Here is an 11,706-nt window from a genome sequence, read left to right as displayed (position 1 = left end):
GATGTTATTATAATTATTAATCTTGTGAGCTAAAACCAATATCCTGAAAGCTGTATAATGAGAATCCATTTGAGAATTCATTTTGAAGACTAAACTCTTCTGCAATAGTAGCTTTGTGCTCAATTGACTGAAGATTGTTCAGTTTAATTTGAGCTGCTTATTCTTTATGCTGAAATTAGATCAGTTTGAGAGACAGTCAACTAATCGTACAATGTATCACTGGAAAATACAGTTTCAAAAAATGCCATGCTTATGAAAACTATTATGACTTGAAACTATGTATTTATGACTGGTTCTAACTATTTAAAATTGCTTGCTCAAAGGGAAAACTTTCAAATTTTATAAAAGGAAAAGAAATGATAATAAACCTTACCTCTTTGTAATCAAATTAAAGAACAAAGGAGGTTTTTCAAATGTTCCCTGACCATAAAAAGCAGAATGCAAAGAAAAAATCCCACCAAAAATATAGTCCCCCATGAAGTAATATTCAGGAAGGTGATTGTTTGCATGATAACTAATTGTTAGATTCCTGGAGATAGTATCAGATGGTAACAGTACCAACAGAAACAGAAGCATATTCATTATGTGAACAAGCAATATATATTTAACTAGTTATAATTAATATCCAAATTTTTACTGTTAAAAAGATTTAATAGGGAAAGATAAAGGTATCAATGTACCAATATTTTATAGTACTTTAACTTTTAGACATTATATTTTAGCTGTAGGCTGTTCAATAGGAGTAACGTTTAATTGTCATCCTGTGCAAAATGATCTTCATTTCTCTAAATCCATCTAATAAATATTAGATTTATAACAGGCTTCAGTTCTATTGCTGCAGTTGTAATTTTGAAATTCTTAAATTGTATGTTAAAGCCAAATAATCACTGTAATGAATCCGCATAATTCAACATACTTGCATTTGCAAGTAATGTTGTTAATCTACAGGGACATTGCAAACACTAAAGTAAATCACTGTGATTTCAATAATTGTAGCTGTCCAAATACCAATCTGTCCCAAGTGTACAAATTTTGTGAAGGAAAGGGAAAGTCTTCATAACTTTCCAACAGGAAAACTAGAAATATTTACTACAAGGTAACTCTAGGTGACACCACAGATTAACTATTTTTTATAAAGTTTTTTATTTTTTTTTCATTTTCATAACAAATAACCAAATGTATACTGTTACATAATCAACATTATTTTGTATTATTAAATATTAACATCACTTTGTCTTACCATCAAACAATTATTGGCTCCTCTGCTCTCCATACACCATATTTGTATCCTATCTATCATTTTCTCCTCCTTCTCTCCTCCTCCTCTTACCTCCCTTTTTCCCTCTGTCATCCTTCTCTTCTCTACTTCCCCTTCCCCTCTTCTCCTCCTCTCTCCCCTTTCCACTCTTCCTTTCTCCCCTCCTCTTCCCCCCTACCCTCTCTTCTTATCCTCTCTTCTTCCCTTACTTCTCTCCTCTCTTCCACACTCTTCATCTCATTTACTTGGTGTATTTCAGTCTCTGAGCAAGCTCCATTTTATGTTGATGGTATTTATAATTTCATTTCAACAAACATCTTCAATTTTAACATTTAAAAAAAAATGAAGAAAAAAGTATACATATATAGCAATGGTATTTTTAACCCCCTCCCACCACAACTTATTTTTGGCCGGATGTGGACCTGATTACAATTCCCAGCCATTCTCATCATAATATTGTATATTTATACAACATTACCCACCCCAAATTTTTAATTTGTCTTTATAATGTCATTATAAGTATATTTCATGTTCCTCTTCCATTTTTCCATATGTTAATTTAGCTTACATTTAATTGTCTTTAAATAACAATCCTTGCTGCACAATGTTTATTACAATTCCATTGAACTAATATGTAAAATAACAAGCAACACACACCTCACTTTGTTCATCATCTTAAGAATTCTATATGCATCCATACTTCATTTTTTTTCAATTTTTATTTATTTTTGAACAAAGACAAACATAAAAAAACATCTTCCATTACAAATTGTAGAAAGTAATATAATACAATAGCAGAGTTGGAAGGGACCTTGAAGGTCTTCTAGTCCAACCCCCTCCCTAGGCAGGAAACCATACACCATTTCAGACAGATGTCCATCCAACATCTTCTTAAAGACTTGCACTGTTGGGGCATTCACAACTTCTGGAGGCAAGCTGTTCCACTGATTAATTGTTCTAACTGTCAGGAAATTTTTCCTCAGTTCTAAGTTGCTTCTCTCCTTGATTAGTTTCCACCTATTGCTTCTTGTTCTATACTGTGGTGCCTTGGAGAATATTTTGACTCCCTGTTTCAGTTGGTTACAGTATTTTCATGCATCTCTTCCATAGTCATCACCTGCTTTTCATATAAAATCACATATTTTAAATTCACATATATTCATGTATATCACAATTATTATATCTCTACCTTAATTTGACTATAATTGTTTTTACATCCTTTTATATATAATATTCAAAATCTAGAATAGGATTATATGATAACATTCTATTAAATCATCCTAAAATTGTCCAATCGCAATACATCTTCATAACATATTCTAGATAAAGTTTTTAAACCTCCTCTCATATTCTCCATGGTTGTTTATATAAAATTTCATATTATCAAACTAATATATCTACATGTATTGTTATCATTATTAATCATTATTTAACTATCACTTTGTCACTTCATTTTATACATCCTACTAGTAAATAAAATTTAGCTTAGTTTTTATTATACATTTTCATTGCATCAACCTGTATCTTTCCAGTAATAGTGTAATCTTATATCTCTTGCCATTTGTAGCATTAATATTCTAATTACTTTCTTAATAAATCTTGTATGAACTTCTCTTCGCAACATGTTGTTCCTTTTGTATCTCATAAAAGCTCAAAACCTAGCATCTAGTCTTTCCATCAGCTTATATTTGGTTATCACTGGTGCTTCTGTCAAGATTTCTCTCCTTATCTCCATCAGTTTTTCTCTCTTTTCTTCTTCTGTGCTTTGAAGTCTGAGATAGAGTTCCAATCCATCTATCTCCCCTTTCCATATTCCGCTCTTGCCATTATTAGCCACACTTACTTTGTTGTCAGTATCCACAGTTTTCTTATCTCTTTGCTCATTTTTTCTTCAATTTTTTGAACTCTGTCTTCTACATTCTTCATTTGATAAGCATCCTAAGTTTTTCCATCAAATTTTTCTGTTTTGTATTCCATATTTTCCAATATATTTTCAATTCTCTCTGTCACAACTAATAGATTTTGAATTTCAAACATAATCATTTGCAATGTTACAGTTTCTTTTTTCCTGCTGTGCCATTCTTCCAATTTTGCAAGCACTACCACCATAGGATTCGAGGCTATTTTAATAAACTTCAAACAGGTTTGTTTATTATCTTTCAAGTCCAAATGTTGTCTTCCCTCCAATAACTAGTGATAGAAATAGCAATAGCAATAGCAGTTAGACTTATATACCACTTCATAGGGCTTTCAGCCCTCTCTAAGCGGTTTACAGAGTCAGCATATTGCCCCCGACAACAATCCGGGTCCTCATTTTACCCACCTCGGAAGGATGGAAGGCTGAGTCAACCTTGAGCCAGTGAGATTAGAACCGCTGAACTGCAGATAACACTCAGCTGAAGTGGCCTGCAGTACTGCACCCTAACCATTGCGCCACCTCAGCTCTCGGTGGCACCTCGGAAATCCCAAAAAGCACCTGTATAAACAACTTGTGTTCTTCCTGTCAGTAAACAAACTAAAAAACCCTTGAATCTCAAGTGATCAAAGAGAAAGAAGAAAAAAACAATGTATCCAGCCTCCAGCCTCTAAGTGGCAGTGTAACTGCTTTTCCTCCTGTTGTACAACCCTCTTCATAATCCTTCTTATTATCTTCTTTATATTCCAAGCTTAAGAAAGAAAAAAACCCTTAAACAATCCAAACAAAAACAATCCAATCAATCCAATCAAGCATTATAAAAAAGAAGGAAACTTTTAATCCATAGTTGTAAGCAAAAGTGAAAAAAGAAGAAAAAATTAATTCATTCAGCTTAAAAAATGAGTATTTGCAAAAATTCCATCCATAAAAAAAATAGAAACAGCATAACATACTAAGTTTAATGTAAATTAATTTTGCTGCTTACAATCTTATATTTTCAATTTCAATTTAACTTAATTTTTTTGGGTAGTCTCTTTTTCTAATAATAAAATTTCCTCACCAATTCGACACACTTTCTCTTTTCACTTTCTTCCCATTCCAGAGTTGTCCCAACTTCAGTAGCTTGATTAGCTGTGTTTCTGTTGCTGGAAAAAAAGCTATTCCTGGATCTTTCAGGGACTATGCAATGTCCCTGAGATCAGCAGGAGATGCCTTCTCAATCACTATCTCTTTGGGACGGTTTAGGTCTGAATGGACCGTCCAGCGGCAGAAATATCGACTGCGATCTCAGAGCACCAAGATGGCATGTCATGCCATCGTGACGTCAGCCCCTGTCCATACTTCATATATTTTAACCCATATTTAATTGTCTTTCCATTATCATATTCAATCGCTTAATAACTCAGTTTAATTATTGTGTAGAATAATATTTCATATATTTTAACCTTTATTTAATTATCTTTCCATTATCCTGTTCAATCAGTTAGCAACTCAGTTTAATTATCATGTAAAAAGAGTAAATCACATGCCTCAACTTTATATTTTCCACATAACAATTTCTAAATATCTGATTTTCCCCTAATAATTCTTTTGTCCCAATTCTCTATTCCTGTCGCCTTCCTTTTCTTTGTTAGGATATATCCCCCCTCTTCAGTTTTTCCTATGTCACTGTCAAGTGAAATCTTTTATTTGCTTTTTATTTCCCACTATTTCTACAATTTCATTACCTTCCCCCTATTCTTCCTTCATTTCCTGCTTCTCAGATTCTGGCTTCAAAATTCTGTTTAAACTTAATTTTAATGATTTATGCATATTTTTAATAATTTCATGCAGTTCTTCAAATTCCCACCTTTCCATAATGTCCAGTTCCAAAGTTACAGTTAATTATACAGTTAATTATAATTTAAGTTCCAAATTTTCCGGTCCAACTTATATTTTAGTTCAGTTAAAACAGAGAGGCTCTGATCCAGCTATATATTTTGGTTCAGCTAACATGGAGAGGAAGAGAAGGGGGAAACATTTTAATCACTTTGCTTTCTTTATTCTTTCCTTCGACAAATGGTTCACCAAGTTTCCAGCAATACAGCTTGATATTTTAAATCCAGTTTTAAATCCAGGCTAGTGCTTTTTCTTAATTTTTTTCCTTGTTACATTCCACCTTTAATTGATTAGAATATGTTTTATGATTAAAATATATTTGCTTAAAATATTTTTTAATTAGAACAAACTTGGACAGACTCAGACAAAGCAAGTCTCCTTGATATGCTTTTAATTTTCATTTCTCCTCCTCCTCCTGCTTTTCCAAATTCTGATTTATGTCAGTTGGTTAATTAAGTCTTCTTTCCAAGCTTTACATTCCAATCATTGCTCAGACAAGATTGGATTATAAGGAAGAAAATAGTTGTTTAAGATATGTTAATTAGGACAAAACCTGAACAAAGCAAATCTCCTTGGTATTTTTTTAACTTTTGTCTTCTATTCGTTTATAGAGTTCTCCATTGTCAATTAATCTCTTTTAAAGACATAATCTTTTCAAGTCCAAACTCAAAGTTTGTGTTTTAATGGGTTAGTCAATTCTCTGTATTCCTCATTTCTGTCACCAAGTTGTTTAAAACAAGCAGTTCTTTTTCGGCTTAATTATTTTTAACTGCCATTATTTTCCCCTTCTTTCTTTTCTTTCTGCCAAATCCCAATAATTAATATTATTTATACTCACAAGGTTCTTTGCCTTTTCCAAATTCTGATTTATGTCAGTTGGTTAATTAAATCTTCTTATCAGGTTTCATATTTTTGTACACCACTCCTGCTTAGATGCTTTGGCTAGCAGCCCTCAGCTTGATGGTAGCCATGTTGCTATGCTGCCTCCCCTGATGCCAATACAAAGAACTACCTATGATGAACCTGCTACATTCCTCTAGGTCTAATGAGACACAGCTCCCTCTTCACTCCCCCCACAGTGAAGTTCTGATCCAAAAGGCATTCGTTTGTCAGACATAATTTATTTGTGGCTCTTTAGAACCACTTGTTTCTCTCTGTCTCCCAGATATATTCCCGCCCATTCACTACCGATTAACTATTGTAATATAGCATACATGAAATTTGTATAATTTAGGAGTTTCTAGAAGCTGCAACTAGTGATGTCTGGCAGATTGTCTACTGACTATGCTATCCATATCATAATCAAAAGAACTACATTATTTGGCATTTGATATACAAAGACTAGGTAGGGCAATAAATTATATATTCTAAACCGATATTGTCTTACTAGCTGAAGGGCTAAATAGCTCATTCAGAAACAATTGGGTCAATGGAAAATATCATCTTAAAGATTCCCAACTATCACAGGATAGTTAGTAGACTGTTAATAGACTGTTGCTAGAATTATCCACAATAATCAATGCATGGTCTCACAACATTTAAGATAATCAAAATATGGTTCTGTTGTGAGTTTGCTTTCCATTTTGAAAATGGAACTCACTTTTTAATTAGTAGATACACTTAAGCTTCAAATTTTTCATTGAGCTGTCCACTGTCACTTTCAAATCCCCCCCTCTCTCCCACACAGTATTTTCTAAAATATTTATGGCTTATTTTTTCTTGGGCACTGGGGGAAAAAGCTATTATATTTATATTCCCTTTGTAGATGATTTTTTTTAGCACTGCATTGAACAAATGATTTATTCCAAGAAGAGCAATTAATGTGTTGTTTATTTCCCCTTGAAATGACTTGATGCAGAGGGACTAAAATAAATAAAGGAGAATATCTTGGTAAGTACAGTGTTTGTGATCTGCTGTGCTGTTTTCCACTTGACTCCCTTAAAGTGTCATATAGAATGTTGGAAAGAATTCAGAGATAACTGTATAAATGCAAGTATGAAAGCATATATGTATTAGTGACTTTTCTTAACTAGTATGGTAACTATACTTTTCTTTTGTCATGAATACAACAATCTTCCAATGACTGCTACTTGCTCTTTGAGCAGGAGTAATGAATCCAGAAGAACCCCCAAGTTGTGACCAGGTCTGTCTAGAGTAATGCCATCCCATCCAGAACTAACAGTGCTAAAATCATGCACCCAAAGCCACCCTGTCTTGCCATGGTTCAACCAAAACATGTTGTCCTCCATCCAGGACTCCACAACCTCCAGGTACTACAAGAGGGCAGTCTAATCACTTAGACTACAGGGGGTGAAGATATAGATCTCAGTATCATCAGTATACTGATGATATTTCAATGCATGGTGATGGATGATCTTACCAGTAGCTTCCTGTCGATGTTAAAGAGGAGTGGGGAGAGTTGTAAGCCCCATGGCATGCCATAAAATAGCACCTAAAGGCTGAATATCTCACTTCTTATTAACATCAATTGGGGCCATCCTTGGAGAAAGATGTTGAACCAGAGCAAGACTGTGCTGCCCAACCCCATATCCCATAGCCAGCTCAAAAGAATGACATCAAGGACTGCTGAACGGTCAAGGAGAGAAGCAATGGTTGCACTATCCCCATTCTACTCTTGCCAGAGATCATCAACAGGTGTATTCAATGTCATTTCCATCCTATAATCAGGCTTGAAATCCAGACTGAAAGGGGTCCATATCATTTGTTTCATCCAGGACACTCTGAAACTATTATAGCTGCTATTGTTCAGAGAACCGGAATTTAAAGTTTAATCTATATTGCAATATTCTCTGACAACATGTTTGTATAAATAGGGTTTCTTTTTCTCCTTCCAGAAAAATGTGCTTTCTCTTTATCAGTGCAAGCTTATTTACATATCAATCTATAATATTTCAATTTTAACTGAAACACTTAACTGGAAATAAAGGGGGAAGGAAAGGCCAGCTAAGGATTTTAGAATGACTTTGCTACTCCCTAAATAAAGTATTTATAATGTTCGTTAGAAATATATGCTATATTTCTGCCCCTTTCCTCCCTTTCTCCCTCTCTTCATTTCTTTCTTTGAATATACTATATATTATCATATTATTCTGAAATAGATAATGCATGGCATTTTTGTTTCAAGGTATTACCTCACAACTATCACATGTCCCAGCACAACAGCACGTCATAGAAATCAGTAAAGTTCTGAAATTTTATGAAATATTTCTCTGGACTTTCAGATCAGTAACAGCCATTTTAGTGAGAGTTGGATTTATCAGTTTAATAGAGCTTCTTTCCACAAGGGACAGATTCATTCCTAGTTACAACTGTCCTCTGCAAAAAGCAAAAGTATCTTATGACAGCCATTCAGAAAGTGAATCCTGAGGTCTATTTTCGTATGGCAACCTTACTGTCGGATCTTTGGTGCTCTCTGAGGTTGGTTGTTTTCTTTCAGGAGTTTAATTTCTCAAACTTGTGTATTGATGATGTTACCTAGTTTGGGGAATGAAATGTCTGCAAACAAAAAGAAAAAAAAACCAAGCTAAGGGAGCACCAAAAACCCCTCATTTCAACCTTGAGCTACAAATATTCTTTTTAATTGATGCAACCTTACTGTGTAATAAGAAGTAAATATTTTATGTCTTCACTTGCTTTTACATCCATGGCATTCAATTATGTAAGATCATGTTTACAATGGCACAGTAATCACTTCTTGTTGCTGATATTAGGGGAGAAATAACAAAAAAAAAATCGGTTATGAAAACTGAGAATTATTTACACTTGTCCTAATTCTATATTGATCCTGGATTATATCTGAATGTGTTTTAAACAATTATAATTATGTAAGAATTATTTGCCTTTTTAAAAAATATGTTTACTCTGATTGATATCCAAAATGTCTAATGAAATGAAGAAATAGGATTTCAAGTAAGAAGTTTAATTATAGTTAAAAAGTAAACAAGATAAATATAATCATTTCTCCAGACAGCCAATTAGCCATTTGTTTTCTAAGTAAAGAAACTCTCACATGACTCCTGAACTAGGAAATATTCCAAGATTTAAATTACCTCCGTGTGTGTGTGTGTGTGTGTGTGTGTGTGTGTGTGTGTGTGTGTTTGTGTGTATGTGTGTGTACACATATATACCCTTCCCCCTGATAGTTTAAACCATAATGTGTTATGGTTTAAACTGTCAGCAATATTAATAATGCAATGCTTTTAAACAGTACAGAGAACATACAGTTCTGATTCCTTTTAACTTCAGCAATATAATAGAAACAACAATGTCTCATTGTTATTCTCTGAATACACTAATTGTATCAGTTGCACATGATGAATGAATTTAAAAAATGCAATCTATCCAGGTATGAACTTTAGGAGCCAATAATATTTTACTTAAGGCTGCTTATAACTCCTTTTTCTCAATGTGAAGATTTACACATTTCATTTTATATGATCCACATACTCATTGTTGTCTTTTCTCTTATCTCATATTGCAGAAAGAAAGGAATCATAAGCTGAAATCTTATATTGACCACTTAGAGGAAGAAAATCATGTAGGAGTAGAAACCTCAGTTTAGATTTTGTAGAGTACAAGTAACCCAGAATGTGAGGAAATATGCATGCTTGCATGCATGCATGCATACATACATACATATATACATACACATACGTGTGTCTCTGTGTGTGTAATTTCACTTGATAAACTTGCATAAAACAGTGGAGAATCAGAAAAACAGGTAATGATAAGCATAAGCTTGGGGATATAGAAAGAATTTGAACTGATGAAGTCCACCACTTTCTGATGTGCTCTTTACCAAAAATACAGAAAATGATGGACATTTTATAAACATTTAATGACATTATTGTAGTTTGACTAGTACATTTCAAATGAGCAGAATTAAAAGTGGACAAACATTTGTAGACAGCCAGTTTGATGTAGTGTTAAGGCATTAGATTAGAAACCAGGAAATTGTGAATTCTGGTCCTGCCTAAAGCAGAAGGCTGGCTAACCTTGAGCCGATCACTCATTTTTAGTTTTATGAATGAATTATTGTAATATTATACATTGTGCCTCCCTTGAAGATGTTCTGGAAGTTACAGGTGGTCCAGAATGCAGCAGCATAAGCAGTAATGAAAGGTTTTCACTTCTGAAATCTTACTAAGAAAAGTGCAGTGACTAATCCAGGCACTTGCCAGAAATGAACAGGAATTTGAATACATCATCATCATCATCACCACCATCACCACCATCACCACCACCACCACCACCACCACCACCACCACCACCACCACCACCGATGCTGGCAACAACCTGTATCAATCATTAGTGCCAGTTAATAATATTTGTGATACATTTTTAAATGTTCTGTTGACTGAGTTTCATGTTTAATGAATAAAGTATATAATAATAATATAAATAAACATGCAAACAAATGGAGGATTGCAAGCATTCATCCTGCTTACACAAAACCATCTCCCTTAGGTATGATTTCAGTTCTGTCTAATGAGAGCATTCTATTTATATTAGTTGAAGTTATCGCTACATAAATATTAATAATATTTATTATTAGCAATAATTAAGCTAAGAGAAAGAGTTTAAAGGCCTTATACCCATCACAACACAGCCAATTTCTTTAAAAGTGTCTTATTCTGATATGGAACTATTTTCCAATATTAATGCTTGTTTTTATTTATTTATTTATACAGAAATGAAAAATTGGACGGAAGTGCCAGAATTCATTCTTCTAGGTTTAACAAATGACCATACACAGCAACACATTCTCTTCACAGTTTTCCTACTGCTGTACCAGGCTTGCTTGCTTGGAAATGGAGCCATCTTGGTAGTTATCTTTGTTGTACCACGGCTACACACCCCCATGTATTTTTTCCTAGGGCATCTTTCATTTTTGGATATGTGTTGCTCTACAGTAATTGTGCCCAAAATGTTAACTGGGTTCATAACAGAGCAACAAACTATTTCCTTTGTTGGTTGCCTCACTCAGATGCATTTCTTTCATTTCCTGGGTAGCAGTGAGGGCATGCTTCTGGGTGTCATGGCATTTGACCGTTATGTAGCCATATGCAATCCTTTGCGTTATACCATTATCATGAACAAATGGACTTGTGTTACACTAGCTGGGGCCACTTGGGCTGCTGGCTTCTTTCATGCCCTGATGCATACAGTAGTGACTTCTCAGCTATGGTTTTGTGGTCCTAATCTTATCCAGCACTTTTTTTGTGACATCAAACCTCTCCTCCTGTTGGCTTGCAGCAGCACAGTCCTAAACCTCACACTTCTTAATATTGTCACTAGTGGTATTGCTCTGACCTCTTTCTTCCTTACTCTCTTGTCCTATATTTACATTGTTACATTCCTCTTTTTCAAAAGTGGCTCATGGCAGAACCATTGGAAAGCTTTCTCCACCTGTGCATGTCATCTGACTGTTGTTGCTCTTTTGTACATCCCTGTTATTTTTAATTATATTCTTAGTTCTGCTGCTGAATCCACTGAAAGGGAGATGAGCATGACTCTGTTGTATAGTGTCATCACTCCAGTTTTAAATCCTTTAATTTATACTTTGAGAAACCAAGAAGTCAAATCTGCCTTGAGAAAAATCCTATTCAGAAAAGCTCTTTCTAGAGGGATATGA

General features: G+C 34.2%; 1 protein-coding gene across 1 annotated transcript; it reads left to right on the top strand.

The window, feature by feature from the left end:
- Positions 1-10,764: 10,764 nt before the first annotated feature.
- On the top strand, positions 10,765-11,706 carry LOC106537660 (olfactory receptor 12D2-like). Its single transcript, XM_014051851.2, has one exon. The coding sequence runs from the start codon at positions 10,765-10,767 to the stop codon at positions 11,704-11,706; it is 942 nt and encodes a 313-aa protein (XP_013907326.2).

Source organism: Thamnophis sirtalis, unplaced genomic scaffold, assembly GCF_051295495.1.
Source record: "Thamnophis sirtalis isolate CommonGarterSnake01/CBP01778 unplaced genomic scaffold, rThaSir2_p1.2 scaffold_4, whole genome shotgun sequence".
Lineage (NCBI taxonomy): Eukaryota > Metazoa > Chordata > Lepidosauria > Squamata > Natricidae > Thamnophis > Thamnophis sirtalis.
The sequence above is the reverse complement of the archived record's forward strand: the minus strand, read 5'-3'. Positions and strand labels throughout refer to the sequence as shown.

Bases quoted from the DNA above. Each gene is read 5' to 3' on its own strand.
- LOC106537660 (XM_014051851.2), top strand. From the start codon at position 10,765: ATGAAAAATTGGACGGAAGTGCCAGAATTCATTCTTCTAGGTTTAACA.